This window comes from Lycorma delicatula, chromosome 4, assembly GCF_047948215.1.
Source record: "Lycorma delicatula isolate Av1 chromosome 4, ASM4794821v1, whole genome shotgun sequence".
Lineage (NCBI taxonomy): Eukaryota > Metazoa > Arthropoda > Insecta > Hemiptera > Fulgoridae > Lycorma > Lycorma delicatula.
In genome coordinates, this window is record NC_134458.1 from 33,355,645 (window position 1) to 33,373,193 (window position 17,549).

Consider the following 17,549-nt stretch of genomic DNA (forward strand, 5'->3'; position numbering starts at 1 on the left):
GCACGCACACCCATTAACATTGTGACTCAGGATTTTATGAACTGAACTACAGTGACTGCAGTAAATACTATTCTGGAAAATACATACTGGGTTGGAGCACTACACGCATCACAATCGATCTTTTAAAATAAATTCCTTAATGAATAAACACGACGCGTAAAAATCACCCCGGTTAAACTAGAAACGGTTGAACGACATGAAATTTATAAATCGACTAAATTAAAAAAAAAAACAATATACTGAACGAACGAATCTTCTATTCGACCGCTTAACGAACAGATTTCCTAAGCCGCTTTCAGACAAGCGCTATTAACAACAGCGCCGCGTGTAATAGTGTCGAAGATACTAGCTAGTAAATACTGAAAAAATCTTCTGTCGACTTATTTCAGCTAATCCTAAAAGCGAGTCGTGATTTTTATTAATAAAAAATAATAAATATGTTTTAAAACAGGAGGAAAAAACCGACCGTATTGACCGGAAAATACCAAATGAAGAGATTTAATGACGAATCGGAAAGAGGACGTTCCTGAAATCTTACAAAAAAAAGTAGTAGGTCAATGCGTCACAAAGGGATTAACATATAAAGGCAACCATAAAGATTAATAAGAATAGATGTAACCGTAACTGAAGGCGGTAGATGATTAAAAACTATGTAAGAAAAAGTACGAGAAACATATTACGCTGATCGACAACCCGCCTAAAGACATAAGTATAAAAAATTTACTTAACGTTTAGCATAGAATAGTGCAGAAACGGGATTATCGAACCGGTCCGACAGGCAGATAGTAAATCAGATAGGACAACAAAATTCAGTTCTATACTAGGCGACACTAACTAATAAACATATATCGATCGTTGAAAATGAATTCTATCGAAGAGAAAAATTTAATAAAAATCGTAACTACTGTTAATAATGTAAGTGACAAAAAAAAACGAGAAATTAAATTTAAACTATAGAGATCGGCCAAAATAATACAAGGGGGATTTAATGTAAATAAAACTTAAATAAACATACGGTAATTGTACGTAATATCGATATGTAATAAGATTAATACTAATTAATAATTACATATATAATAATCTTAATACAAAAATTTTCCGTCGATAAATACCAGCAATTTAAACGGATTGTTTAGGCTTATTCTCCATCTTACAGACAGGAAAGAACATGACTTTGAATACACTGAATAAATATACTGCTACTAGAATAATTGGCCGACACCTAAATAACATTATAGATCGTTAATAAAATTTTACTACTAAATAAAATGGACAAATAATGTTTATATATATATAATTTTGTAGCATTAAAAAATAAAAAGAAAACAATCAGTGACAAACTCAATCAATAATAAGCTCTGAAATCTCTTCTCTATGACGGTACAATGGAATATTCTTTAACAATGACGTAATTTTACGATCTGATGATTCATTTAGCTAATGGGACTTAACCGCGTATTTCTATGTAGAATTACACACTCACTCCCCCGCTGAGATAATACTGTAAATGATACTTATAAAAAACAACTGTTAATGAAGTTTCTACAAAGTCTAGCTCCTTTAAACTGAAAACAACTGAAAATGTTTTATTACAATTAGTATTTAATCACAAACAGTACAAAAATCCATTCACGAAAATAAGGGATACTTTCGTTCTTTTTTAACACGTAATTTCCCCAAGCCGCCTAATATATGAAAGTGAAACAAACCTTTCTGTGCCCAAATTCAAGTGCAATTAATTTTTTTATTCAATTTTGTTCTTACTGAACATAAATAATATCAACCGTTGAAAATGGATAATCGGTACTAAGTTTTGTAAACGTAATTAATAATAATCCCCATCGATAAAATTTAAAAGTAATTTATTTCCACTGTAAATTTTTTCTTTAAATAATTTTCTAAGTTTGTTGCATATGTACTATTCCGACATGCCTCTTTAAAATTAGCATTCGGTTTTGATCGACGGGCGTAAATTTTCAGAAGACATGCATATCGACAAAACCTAAGCGGTTTAGAAACTTTTCACATTTGAAAAGTAAATTTTCCTACTTTTCACATTAAAAAAATCCAATTATTGTGATCTCATCAGAAGTTTTAAAGCAAACAATCGTTACAAGCTTGTAAAAATTGGAAATTTTCTTCAATTCTCCATTGTGAGGGGAATTTTTCCAAATTCAACGCAAGTAAACGGAAAGAGATTTATACAATTTCCACTAACAGAATGAATAATAAAGACGTCTAATTCCGTCATTATTAATTATATCCCGGATTATATCAAACAGAAGGAATAGAGCCCAAACCTTATAAGATAGATCGCTATTTGAACGAGCACGAATTAGAAACAAAACTGTAGGGGGTGAGGTAAACCGAAGGCACTGATCGTTGAAGCATTTGATTATACTCCGGTAAACGTGTAGACGAGCAAATCGATCGCAGCGTGATGTTTTTAACTGTCATAGTTACTGGAGTAGTATATACTGAAATTTTATCCGTTCCAAAAGAAAGCCGACAACACTTCAATTTGTTAAAGCAAATAAATAAATCACTGAAATTAAATTTGCCAAGAAAACAGTATTTAACTTCTGAAAATATTTACGTTGGAAGGTTGCCGATTTCAAGACGATCGAATTAAGTTAAAAAATCCTTATTTTTGTATATTATACTTATTTTATTCAATTTACTAAGTATTCCAAGAAAACGCTTAGCTTATTGAACCGATTTGATTTAATCACACATTTCAACGATTTACCAGTAAACATACTTATTGGCAGGCAGGCAACATTACAAGGTCTAATTATCAAGAAACCGACTTATTTTCTTCGAAAGTGTTGACCCCCCCCCCCCACATATAACGATGAATTATTCCAGTTTCCACTGAACACGAATTTTGGAAATAGTCTCCCGCCACACACACAGAGTGGGAAGCGGAGGACGGTAAACTTATACAAATTATTCAAGCTGTAAACAACGGAAATATTTTACCAAACATGTATTTTCCTTTAAAGAAACAAAAAGAATATTAAATAAGAAAAACATTTCTAACAACTAACGTCTGTTTCTGATTTTAATGTTTGTAACAGACCGGACTGTACCTCCTTTGTATGTGACAGCGGCATAGCCTCACATATCAGTTCAACACGATCTCACTTCTTCGGTCCTATATAAGCAGACGCGGCTGCTAATACAGAAACGAAGAAAAATATAAAACCAATTAGTGTTTCCTTTTCAATATAATCTTTGAACAGTTTTTTCGTTATCACGATCATCTCATTGTAATGACCGCCATTTTCTCGAAATAGTAATAGTCGTTATATTACAAACAATATAGATCCGAGGGGTAGGCCAAAAAATATTAGAAAATTTCTTATTTAAGTAACTATATAATGAAAATACTATAGTTAAAATCAAAATTTCATTGCACGTAAGTTTTATTCTTATTATTATTATTAACAATATCGCGCTTAACTTTTAAGGCATATAAATTTAATTATTTATAATTTCTGTAAGCCATTCTCAGAAAAAAATTAAAAATTCGGCACCTTTTTAAAGTTTTTAAAATAGTCAACTTTGTTAATACTTAAATAAAAACAGTTAGGGACAAATAAACGTATTTACTAACTCTTCTACGGTGTTCAGCAATTTCTTTACCGATCTACAACCGGTTCATCGCAACTGTGACCGATTGCCTGTTCAGAAACGACTTTTTTTTATTAAAGAAACGTAATGCTTTTTTCGTTCGATGAAACCATTGAAGAAATCCCTAACAAACGCAACCTACTGTTCTGAATCTAATTTGAACCCGATGATTTTCATTTTGCTTCCGCAAGCCGTTCTCGTGAAAATTTATCTTTTACGGATAAATTTCTGTAATTTACAAAAAAAACCAGTAATTAATTAGATCTGCTTATATGCTATCAAAAATCAAAGCCCTCGGAAAAATACCGCAATAGAAAAACGTAGAAAAGTTAATCGCTTAATATCATTTACAAAACGATATTAAGTACACCTTAAACATAAAGACAGGTGATTAACGAAGAATGTAACAGCATTTCACGACATGTTCTACTTGTGAAAATAAAGAAAGATCCAAGTAAACGTTTGGTACGGTATTATAGGCGATATAATATTGGGACCGTTTCGTTTCAACGAGAATCTTTCGGGTGCATCGAACTTAAACGTTTTACAAAATAATTTGCAAGATCTATCGCAAGTATTATTTAAAGGCCCAGGGGACCAAATATTTGAACCTCCTTAAAAAGGTCAAAGAGGGTATAAACAAGGAGGACATCAGGGAGATTCTTTCAATTAAAGAAGATGGTGGGGAGGCTCTCTATATGACGGTGAACGTACCTAAGAAACAAGTTGGGGTTGTCCAACAAAAAGTGAAGGAGACACTATCTGGGATGAGTGTCACCAGTGGATCAAGGAAACGAGGTTTCATCCACGTGAAAGACTTGGAGGAAGAAGTGACAAGCGGAGTTACTAGTTGCAATCAGGGAGGTTATTGGAGATAGAGATAAGGAGGGGGAAGTGAAGTCACCTTCACTACTCCCTCAAATGGACTTTGTGTTGAATGGCATGGTGGTACTGCGAAGGGAGGAGCCCCATTGCTATAAATGCCAGCAGCTGCGGCACTTGGCGGCAAAATGTAGTAACCGGACAGGTCGTCAGGGTGCCACAATTATGGTGAGGAGGAACATATGGCCAGGGACATGTAACTCGAAGTCAAAATGTATGTGGAGAAGTAGGGTATCGGACGGGTAGTACCCTTTGCAAGTTTGGCGATGGTTAGTTGCTTGCAACTTAACAATAACCGTAGTACTGCCGCACATGATGCTCTTTTAGGGAGGAGAAAGGGGGTAGACCTGTTTCTAGCGTCGGAGCCAAACCTTAGGAAATTTGAGGAGGATGAGTAGCTCACTGATAGGCTAAGGAATGCGGCGGTTTACAAGATCTGTAGGCAGAAACCAATTCTGGCAGGTGGAGAGAACAAAGGCTTAGTTTGGATTGAATTCCCATATACTGTAGTAGTCAGCATTTATATTTCGTCTAAACTATATTTTGCAAGAATATGAGGAATGCCTGGAGGACCCGGGGAGTGTTGTGCATCTCCAGGTGAAGGATGTGGTGATGGCAGGAGATCTAAATGCCAAGAGCGTGGCTTGGAGAGTTCACATAACTGATCGCAGAGGCCGATATTGTTGGAGAAGCTCATGGCGGAGCTGGGCTTGATCGGCTTAAATGGCGGTGAGGTGCCTATCTTCTTGGTGAGGGACAACGGCTGCTCCTTTGTTGAATTCACGTTCGTCTCGCCAAGGCTGGCTCAGGGGTCGAGCTGGAGAGTACTTGGCGAAGAAAGTTTAAGCGATCACGATCCTGTACTATTCAAGATCGGTACCACGCAAGTACAGTGGATGAGTGCATGTGAGGCACTCATTGATAGACATCACTGATAGACTCTTGGGGAGTCTATCAGTTTGAGGCAAGGCATAAAAGACCTAGTTCCGGTTGCTCGGGTGGTTATTGCTGGGAACGGCGTAGCCGGGTCTATAAGGGTTGCCTGAGTAATTAGAGGCAACGGCACCTCCCAGGGCTGTGTTATGCTTAATAGCGGGTCCGGCTCTGGGAGGCATCTATTTCTTAATTTACGAGATCTCTAGTGTTTTAAAGTGTATAAAAAGTAGACAGAACTGCATTTAATTTAAAACTATAATTAAAATTGTAGAACGCAAGGTGTAACAACAGTAAAGAGCCAGGCTGAACGGAGAATCGTGTATCAAATCAGGCCGATCGCAAAGCTGTTTCCGACTTTGATTGACTGTCGTTCCACTATTTAATAACTAGTTTTTGGAACGACATGTAATAAATATTTTCGTTCGATAGTGGAAAATAACGCAAACTTTCTTCAGTCTAACTGCGAATTTAAATCACCGGGTCGGTCTAGTAAACTCGTCATCGCAAATCGGCTGATTTCGAAGTCGAGACTTCTAAGGTTCAAATCCTAGTAAAGGCGGTTACTTTTATGCAGATCTGAATACTAGATGTTGATACCGGTGTTCTTTGGGGGTCGGGTTTCAATTAACCACACATCTTAGGAACGGTCGACCTGAGACTGTACAAAATTACAGTTCATTTACGTTTATACATATTATCCTCATTTATCCTCTGAATATCTTACGGTGGTTGCGGAGGCTAAACAGAAAAAAGTCTATCCGTGAAACTTATTTCCGGGCGTAAGGCGATGACTATTGAGTCGTTAACTTTTTTTCAGGAATGAAGTGGAAAGATCTAACCAATAACAACAATCTTCTTATTATCTGAAGTTCTCAGGCAATTAATTATATATTTACATGAAAAGTAAAAAACGGTAAATAATAATTATACATTGCATGCAAAATTAAATCGGTATACCATTAAACCTGAATTACAGGACGTTTCTTTTAACATTTCTTATCAAAAATAAAATATAAATACGAGATAAGGATTCTAATACAACGATAACCGATAAAACCTAACTTTGCGTACCGTAAAATATAATTTGTCAGAAAAAAATCTACGTTAAGTTACTAACATACAGTTTAATAGATAATTACAATTTTAAAGACAAATAAACAATCGGTATTAATTTACGGTACCTTTTATCAAATAAAAATTTTAGACTCGGTCTAAAATTGGTATTTCACTTTAAGTCGATCTGATTTTCAGTTAAAAGTTAAATTCATAAACTGAATTTTCCCCGACCCAATTAACGACCGGTATCGACATATATCTTAATCTCTAATCTATATTTACGATAATATAAGAATACGTTATTCTTGTAACAGACCGAATAGACCGCACAGATCGGTACGCATAATTTATGAAACCGGAGAAGTACATGAAGATTTATAAAACAAAAGGAAAAAACGCGTATTTGTCATCGTATCAAAGAAAGCAGGAACATTCGTTCTCTAAACGACGGCTGAAATAAGATAGAAATCAAAAGCGAATTTGCACAAGCCAGGATAGCTTCGATGCAAAAAATAAGTCTGCCGGTATCAAATATTATACATCTAAGAAATTCCAAGATATTATTAAAAACAAATGAAGAATAAAACGGTAATGAAAAAATATGCGAATGATTTACGGTAACGATACACGGACAATAGTAAAAACATAAAGGAAAAGCATTCAGACTTTGAAATCTGTGGTGTTACCAGAGGAAGGTGAAGGTTAGCCGTGTATATAAGAACAAAATGAAGAAGCCATAAGAATAAGAGGAAAGGAGAGGAGAGGTTTGTAGCGAAATCTTTTAAAGGCAAATTACTTCGGTCGACCGTGTATTATGACACGGCCGTAAATTAGTAAATTTTATAACCGATAACTTAGGATGTAGAAATTACCTTGAGGTCAAAAGACTAGCGCAGAACAAAATGGAATGGAGTACAGTATGAAATTAGTCAAAAGACTGATAAAAAAGGGGTTTTAGCCTGTATTTACCCTATTAGGGCTAGATTAGCTCACAAACTTTGATAATTATTATTTTATAATCTCGATACCACAATTTTGTAATATTCCAATGCAAGTAGCGAGGGAGCTCTCATGTTATTTAGAATTAACAGCAGTAAATCCATCTTTTTATCAACGATTTAAAATTTTTCCGCTTCCATTTAGTTTTATCGCAGACGATACCTCTCTCGTAGAAAGATACTAAAAGGAGACGAAAATTATATATACATACAAGCAGCAAGTTTTTTCTACAACAAAACAAATATAACCGTCGATTTGTGTCGGTCAATGTAAATCATTTGTAACCGAATCGCTGATATCATTTCAGGTAAAGATACATGATCTTCTAAGGAATTGCGGGTGGGATATCGAAACTCACTGAATAAAACAAGCTTTGAATCCGCTACCTACTCTTTCCCCTCTTCAAAGTGTGGTGTCGGATGATTTTTAACATCAGCTGAATTCGCGCTAAGGTTATAATAGCGTAGTGCGATAGCGACTGCTGTATTCGAACGGACCCGTTTCAGGACTTGGTTTCCTATCCGATTTATACAAAGCCCGTTCGGCTGAGATGCTTATAGGGTAAAGACGAGTATCCGGATACAAACATTTATACAAATCGACCTATCGCCTAAATATGTTACTTTTTTAATTTAAAATACTTTATGCGATCAGTCGTCACTTTACAAAAAACTGTCGGAAGGCGTTCGTACCGATGAAATGTCGAGCTCTTATTACAATAATCCGTATAAAATTATCAAAATCAATCGACGTAAAAATTGTAAATCTGTGCGGCATATGTATCGATACCCTCAAACAAGTCCCCGCATACGCACTACCTACAGATATCTGGATTATCCGTAACGATATATATTTATTAAAGTAAACAATTTTCAAGAGAGCGGAAACGTCTGAGAAAATTAAACGTGTATTATGCTTACAGCACTGAATTACCAAAGCCCTCGGTCATATCAAGATGTCAGTACATAAAAACGATTAAAAACACATTTGTTACTGTATAAATTTACAACACTGATCCGATCTGAATGAAACTTTCACACTGAAAGCTTAGCTTGAATATGCTGAATAGAATTACAAAAATAATCGAGATAGCATACATCCATTTTAGTCGACAAAAATTCTGATACAATAAATCGTTAAGCTTATACAAATTTTAGAGTTTTTTAACATTTTTTGAAATTTCAAGTTAGGGATCCATCCTTTTTCTACCAATAAAATCGTTTCTTTCCGATTTCTAGCATACTTTACATTCTACCATATTTTTTTTTTTACACGAAATATAAGACGTCCATGCAATTAAAAAACTTTGTAAAAATTGTTCTGAAATCTCAGCTAAAGCTCCTGAAAAATTTCTGGGGAAAAATTAAATTTCTATTCACTTTTTTTGCATTGTGTTCTGTTAAATCCATCAAATTAACAAGTCAAACTTTTATGCAGTATCTTACCGCACAAATTAGAAGTTCTACTTATAACTTATTTTTCTACTAGTGCCACGCTTAGGATGTAAAATAGTTTTCTATTATTTTCTTTATTATTGTATTCTAATTGACAATTATAGCAACCTAAATCAAAGTATATTTCCCAACACAAATATACTTTCGTATATCAATTTTTTTAGGAGAATTTAGGACGTCCTTCACTCGATCAAAGATTTGTTTATGTATCTCTGCTTAATGTAATACTGAATAGAAGTATTAAAAAAAAAGCAAATTCTAACAATGGAATTTTCTACCATTTTTTAGGATAACATGTCACATTTGCCTTTTGCAACTTAGATTTCAAATGCAAATCACGTTTAATATTGCCAATAGTTTATACATATTATTATATTTTAGTGTAAATATTGATCATATATGAAACGGCTCCTTTTTGAAGAAGCATAAATGTGCACAAAGTTATGTGTATACGGCCAATAAAAATAAACAAACAATATCAAGAAAAGTAAATAATAATATATCTATATTTAAGTATATGCAGTATTTAAAAAAACAAAACAAACTACATTAGCGATAACATTTGATGAAAAAATATAAATAAAAATACTTCATAGCAAAGTTCAGCAGTTATCTATTATACTCAACAAAAAAAACATCATTTTACAGTTATTAACTATCAAGAGATTTGTAGAATCTTACTTCACAGTTGATTAACGATACAGTTACATCTAACATCGTCTGCATACCTAAGTTACAACTATTCTTTGATCATGGGGCTAGATTATTGACGGGAGCTTAGTTTAATTTCAAGAGTAATATGTCAGAGATGAACGAGACAGACTGTAAAATTATAACCGAGCTTTCAGTCTACTGAGTAAAAAAATCACAGCGATATATACTCATTATTAAAAAAAAAAAAAAAAAAAAAAAATATAACAGAAAACAAATGATGGTTGGATAATTAATGTAAAAGAAAGAAAATCAGTCAAGGCAAATAAAATTGTAGATTAACACAGTATCCTGGATCTGGAAATGAAATCATGAATTTAAATTAAACATAAAACATTATCAGATATACGATTATATCTAATTTTTCATAGTGCGAGTACATTAACCATCACAAAACCAGGGATTAATATTTCTTATTCTTGAATTGGTCGGTCATTTTTAAAACCCATCGATCTGATTACGTTAATCATTTAATGAATAAATAAATGCATCTACCTCTTTAAGTTAAATTATTGGAATCAGGTTATACAAATCATTCACGCACTTGGCAATTTATATTCACTCTAATCCTACCCCAAACATATAAACTTCAATATAAATGAGTTTTCAGACTAGGATATATAAAGCATGACTCTTCTTGCCTAAAAAATAGAATCGTCTGACTTCACGATCGACTTTATATGATGCAGTTTTTTCTTACAACATTGCTGTCAGCAATTCACAATGGACCGCTTCAAAGTTTTTTAGTTACTCACTTTCCTTCAACATTCTAAATCAAGCAGCGATACTTCATAACAGGTCTGAAAACAGCCTATAACAAAGCCTTAAAATGGTATCAGTATAACAAAACGTTTTGCTTATCCAGAGAAATACTCTTAAATTTTTTTTCAGCCTTAAAGACAATTTGAAATACTCAGTAGATAATAATCTTTGAAAATGAGAATCGATAGTGTTTCCTTACAAAAATCCTCTTTCCACATAATTAGTAACTGTAGCATACGATTAGGCCACACATTTCTTAACATATCTGCTGCTACGCCTGCAATCATGTGAGCAAATGGATTCTTTCCACTTTCTATGGACATAAATCTGTTATTCAAGTTTTGTTCCTTTGGGTTTGGAGAGTTAGGAGAAGTTATGCAACCCACCGGGTTGGTCTAGTGGTGAACGCCTCTTCCCAAATCAGCTGATTTGGAATTCGAGAGTTCCAGCATTCAAGTCCTAGTAAAGTCAGTTGTTTTTACGTGGATTTGAGTACTAGATTGTGGATACCGGTGTTCTTTGGTGGTTGGGTTTTAATTAACCACACATCTCAGGAATGGTCAAACTGAGACTGCACTTCATTTACACTCATACATATCATCCTCAGAAGTATTATCTGAAAGGTAATTACCGGAGGCTAAACATGAAAAAAAGGAAGAAGTTATGCATGGTTTAATCATTACAATATAGTATTTAGAAAGATCTAATTTAGTTTATAATACAGTTCGTTAATTTATGATTTTTATGTAGTTTTTTCTACAATATATATTTTTTTAAATTTTATTAAGTTATATTTCTTGATAGGATAAGTTTTTTTACATTTTTTAAAATAATTTAGGAGATAAATTTAATTTTTTTAAGGCGATGCGATGTGATGTTTGTTAATTTATATGCAATGGAGACATATGCACTCCACTATATTTTTAAATAGTTTAAATCTTGTACTTTATTATGCGATTTAAATAATTTAAAAAAAAACAATATGTTAACCATGAAACATTTGTATGAGTTGGGACTCCTGCGACTTGTGATGAGTTGTAACTTGATGTTTAAGAAAATTAACATCTGACTTGTGTAAAAATATGAGCAGTTTGGAATATTCAACATAAATGTTACCGGTTTCTGAATGTTTACAGCAGAGTTGTCCTATTCTACCACATACCTTATTTGTTTATTTTAAGAGGATTACTGAAGTTTTCAATATAATCTATTTTGAGTTTTATAACAAGGAAATACTGTTTTTGTGTTTTAATATGAAGTTACTACAGTTTCTGTATTTCTGACCAGAAAATATACACACTTTGTTGAATGAATCGGAGTTGATGTAAGGCCTAATCTTTTTTTCATCTAGTATGATGACCCAACTAGACTAAATTCTATTGTTACTTTTATTGTTTTTCGTTAATTATTTCATAGATTTTTGCTGAATATTCAGTCAGCAATAAAAAATACTGAGTATTGAAATAAAAACATTTACAAAAAAAAAAAAAAATTAGTAATTTATAACGTAATTTTTACAAAGTAAAAGAAAGATATACACATTCAAGCAGCAGAAATGTTTTTCTGCATAATCACTATAATTCAAACATACTTTTAGAACAATGCAACAATTTTTCTATTTTCAATTATTTCTTTCAAACAAATTACATACAAAAAAAACATTACAACTTACCAGTTATTTACAATTTATCCTTGAGAAAAATATAGTTTTATAAATTTACAATAGCAGGTATATACCTTAACTGTTTATATAATCAAAAGAAAAACATTTTGGAGCACAAAACTACATTGTAAGTTAGTTTAGGACATAATAATCTTAAGCTTATAATTGTACGCATTGTGCAATCAGGCCTTCCTATGGCCTGATGAAAATGTTTTACTAATTTTCAAAAAAATTAATGTATTATATGGTTATCTGAACCAGAAAATGTAAGAAAAAAATGCACAAGGGATGCATATACTAAAAACTGTGACGAGTAAAGATGTTAAGTATTAACATCTACAGTTTGGCGGAGTTTAAGAATTTGCTCTAAACAGACAATTTATGGATTACAATAGAATCTTTTACATCAGTAATGTAGTCACCACACTTTAACATGATGTCACAAGCTAATAACACTATTATTATATTAGGTGCCTTAGTCAAATGATTGTAGGCAATCTGATACGAAGGAGAAGTTATTCACAAAAGAACAGCAAGTACCCCTTGTCAGGCTTACTAGAGTAGGTGAGCAGTGAGTGAAGCAATTTCAAGCTGCATTTTTCACCAAGCTGAATATATAATTTATAGCATAACAAGTCATCAAAATTCAGGTAATATTTAGTCCTAAATACACATCTTTATTCTCTTCACCATAGGAACTAGGTGAACTAAATTACAATGTACATTACTCTCCAAGAAAGAAACTTTGATTAATGCCTCTTGTACCTAAAATAATCAAGCAAAAGAAAAATATGGGGAAGATGTGTCCCATTTGCAAACAAAGTACCCCTAAATATACCATTGGTGGCAATCAAATTAATGAATCCCTTTCTGTGATACACAACTAAACCATTTGTCCCCATTTACAAGACAATTATCATACATGTATATATATATTTATTAATAATTAATATTACTATCATCCTAAAATATTGTCAAATAAGATTTTCTGATTTATACTAGGCATAAGAACTAATTATCAATTTGCACACTTAATTACAGTAAATTATGTATCCATTACAGTAACATTTTATAAAAAAAAAGTTACAATAAGTTCTTTACTGAAACTTCTAATTAGTTATAGGATTTCTTTTTTTTAAAAGCTTACAAAGAAAAAAAATCAGTTCTGAAATACATTTATTAAAAAATCAAGAACCGTTATACGGTTTTACGAGTATTAAAAAAATATAACTATTTTCTAAAATCACTTATTTTAAATAAATACTGTCGGAAAAATTTGACTTTAAAACGATAAAATAAGTTGTTTTTTTTTTTGTCACAGATGTCTATAACACTATTAGCATTTAACGGGGAAAATAATAACATTGAAAGTTATACAAATTTCAAATAGCTGATAGTCAACTTAGCCTTGACACCAACAAATCATCATACATTCACTAAAACACAATAATTTTTGAAGAGTTTAATAAATAACTTACCATTTTTCGGTAAATTTCTAATAACATTTACAGCGGCCTTAAACTTTTCTTCGTATGACATTTTAAATAAAAATTATGAATAATACGTCAGGCCGCTTAACAGTGGTAGCGTTCAGTATCAGCTGACTATAGCACAACATACCACGATAACTATTCATTTAGCACAAGCAGTGATGTCAGATTCATCGAATTTTAATATAATACAAAATTTCCCACTGCCTATAACAGTTTTCCCGTATTAAAATTATTTTTGAACTATAACAGTTCTGATTCTCATTAGTTGGGTCAACAAACGTAATATAACAAGTGAAATAGAGCTACAAGAAATGAAGCTCTCTATTTAAGGATTCACCAAATTACGTTAAAGTTTTTTGAAGAAATCTGTGTACACTGTGTATAACAAATATAACGATGATTTACGAAGTTGGTACCTCTGTTTATAGGCGCTTCGGTCAAATTAATAGCGTAAAAAACAATTACAGACGCATTAATACTTTTAATAATCAGAAAACAAAGGATTTTGTAAATAAATTCTTAATTCTCAAAAAAATCTGCTTTTTATACGTTTATCATCATATCCGCTGTGTAATTGCAATACATAAAGAAGACCACTTTCACAATACCATCTTAGTTTTTTAACTACACAATCATCTACGCGCGCGCGCACACACGCACACTTGAGATGAAAAGAGAAACAAAAAATCCCTAGAAATAGTAAATTTGTTTTGTTATTGACCATGACAAGGTGGACAAAGGTTTTAATTTAAAATTTGGTATCAACAAATCCATGAAAACTATAATAAAATGTTTTTAAAAACTTCTTCAAAATGTTTTCAGTTATCTTTGCAATTACAGTTGTCAGTACCATTTTTATTAAAAAAGAAACCTTTTATTATATAATTTGGTTACAGTAACGGTCTTTGAGGATGTTTGCAACTGCAAAAGATTTTGAAGTAAGTTTTTAAAAATGTTTTATTGTAGTTTGTTGTCATAAAAGTATAAATTTCTAAATTTCTATTTCATTCTGAGTAAGACCTAATACAACTAAGACAAACTCTTTGCTTGAAAATAAATCATTACAAAAACAAGTTTTTGGGCAAATTGGTAGTTTTTACAGCTGCAGTTGGATAAAAATAACAGATGAAAGTAAAAAGGTATCCGATCAAATGATAGTCATAAAGTAATAATTTAGATATATCGTATCGAAGTAATAAGTTAAATAGTGAAACGTTAACATAGTTTACTGGCAACTAAAAATTGCTGCAGATAAAAGAAATCTGTCATTTCAAATATTAGGAATGCATTCATTTCACAATACTCGTGTATCATTAAATGCACATTAATAATTTCTAACATTAAAAAGCGTTACTGATTTTCATCCTGCTGATCAACTAATCAATTTTAGCATTAGGAATTACAAGTAGATTTTTTTTTAAATTACGGAATGGAATGCGACACTTTAGTACAGAAAAACAACTAATATAAAAAAGCTAAAATATTTTTCAGAAGAAGCGTTACAGATAAATTATGAAAGTTTATTCAGTCTCAGTCGGTAATGTTTAAAATTCGATTTTTTTTTGTAGGGACAAAAATATGAAACTTTTTTTATCGCCCTCAACAAAATGCAGTAATCATAAATAACAAGAGGGAGTAAAACAACAGAACTTTTCAAATAAATAACGCTAAATAAAACCTAAAAAAAAAACAAAAATGTTACAGATAAAATTTGAAAATAAATAACTGGAAGAGTGAAGATGTAAAGGGAAATTACTTTAAGGGTAATTATTATAAACTATAAAAATCATAAGATATAGATTACATAGATTTACACGAGAAGAAAACGTAGCGATCAAGGTGAAGGTATAAAGAGCCATCATTCCCATAAAGTATAGAAACAAAAACAACACCAACAAAAATAAAATGAAGTATGAATTAAAAAACAAAAAAAAGTAAAATAATTAAAAGCGACTCAAAGGAGTTAGAGATCCTTCCTGCATGAATGAAATAAAACATGATGAAAACAAAATGTAATCAAAAGGAGTCAGTCACCCTAATTCTCCGCAAAAAACGTAGGACGTTATGCAGAAGAACTTTGCCGTTCGTTAGCATATCGAAAATACATATAAGTAGTTTAAGCCAGCAAAACCCACGCACATATAACGATCAAGAATGTTCAGGTCGACTTTGAGGCAACAATCTTTTACGTATCGGGAACTCGCTTGATTCCATCAGGTACCTGGGAGCGGCTCTCGTACGTCCGATACATAAACGGCAAATGACGACTTCCTCCCAGCGATAGTCCGACTGGAGGAATCAGGGTAGAACAGTATCCTTGATGCGGCGGACTTTATTGTCGAAAATACATTTGTAAAAAAGACGGGTCTGTAGCTGGAAAGATACGTCTTGTGTTTACTAAGTTTCAAGATAGGGATGACCAAGGTTTCCGAACTCGATGTGGGGAAAACCTGCCCGGACTAGATTCCCTTATAGATGGACAAGAGAAAGGTTGGTGCTACATCTGGAAGAAGGAAATAAAATAAATGGATCTTTATTATGATGGGAACATAATTATACATTATATAAATCACTCCATTGTTTAAGATAAATTATGAATAGAAAAACAAATTATATGATAAAAAATGGATGTGATTAAAATTCATATGAATTATTTAAATACGAACACATGAAATAATATTAAGGTGAATACATTAAATACAAAAAAAAATTAAAACGAACTAATTTAGAATTCAGATGTCGACATTGAGAATTATTTTGTGCACATACTTGTCATGTTGCACGGGATATAGATAAATGTTTTTTTTTCTTTTTAATTTGTATTATATAAAAATTCATCAACAGAGTAACAGTGTCTTCGTATACAGAAGATCTTTTAATTGTATTTTAAATAGAAAAGTGAAAAAAGATTTTTCAAATGATTCGGTAATTTATTAAAAATGCAAGCGGAAGCATTAAGGCCTTTTCTCGTAAATTGAAGTATTATGTTGAATTGCACGTAAACAGTTCTGTTGTCTGGTTCGGTAAAGGTGGATATTGTTTTTATTTAAGAATAAATGTTGATTCTTTTTAAAAAATACTGCACATTCATAAATATAAATGTAAGGATAAATTAACATATTTAATTTTTTAAATATAGTTCTATACGTATCGTACATAGGGCACAAGGTAATAGGCAAACAACCCATTTTTAATATTTTAAAAACTCGTTCTGATTATTTTAGGTAACCTCAAGAGGTGACATTATTCTTTACACGGGAATATATGAGTATTATGTAGCATAATAGGTATATAATAATAATAATTTTTTTTTTTTTTTTTTTTTTTTTGAGGAGGGAGGTGGAAATGCATTTACGCACGGAGTGTCGGGCTCCCGCTGATGGTATTATCCAATCACCATCAGCGGACTACCGACTAAAACCACCCCCCTTTCTACCAGGGCTTGACCCGGAACCGTTTATCACATTACTTCCGGTCGAGTCCTCCTATACTAGCCTGTTAGGTGCTACCTAATTTTCAGGACTGTCCAGGTCAACCTTTTTGGCCCTGAGTATGTTGCCGACAAATTGGGCTACGCTTTCCCAGCTGCCCAGGTCACGGAGCATCATCGCAACCACATTGTGGGGACTCAGTGCTCCGTGATCCGCCTCTAATGTCCCTCGATCTGCCACCCACCGAGTACATTTGAAAAAGGTGTGCTCAGCGTCGTCCCGTACACCGGGACAATACAGGCAGTCGGAGGACGGCGCTTTTCCTATGACATGGAGGTAAGCGCGGAAGTACCCGTGACCCGTTAAAAATTGGGTCATGTAGTACTCCACTTCTCCATGCCGTCGTTCCGTCCACGGTCTGACCAGAGGAATAAGCCTTGCGGTCCATCGTCCTCTGGTCTCGTGGTCCCAGGTCTCTTGCCATGCGAGGAATGTGCGAGTGCGTTCCTCGTTGGCAATGGTCACC

At 32.9% G+C, this 17,549-nt stretch overlaps 1 protein-coding gene across 2 annotated transcripts in view; it reads right to left on the minus strand.

The window, feature by feature from the left end:
- Positions 1-13,722, minus strand: part of LOC142323243 (acyl-CoA-binding domain-containing protein 4) — a 104,340-nt gene extending 90,618 nt beyond the window's left edge. For both annotated transcript variants that reach the window (XM_075362625.1, XM_075362624.1), the window contains exon 1: positions 13,578-13,722. In XM_075362625.1, the coding sequence (XP_075218740.1) occupies positions 13,578-13,638 (61 nt within the window). In that variant the 5' untranslated portion in view covers positions 13,639-13,722. The remainder of the gene's footprint in view (positions 1-13,577) is intronic.
- Between the last annotated feature and the right edge of the window lie 3,827 nt (positions 13,723-17,549).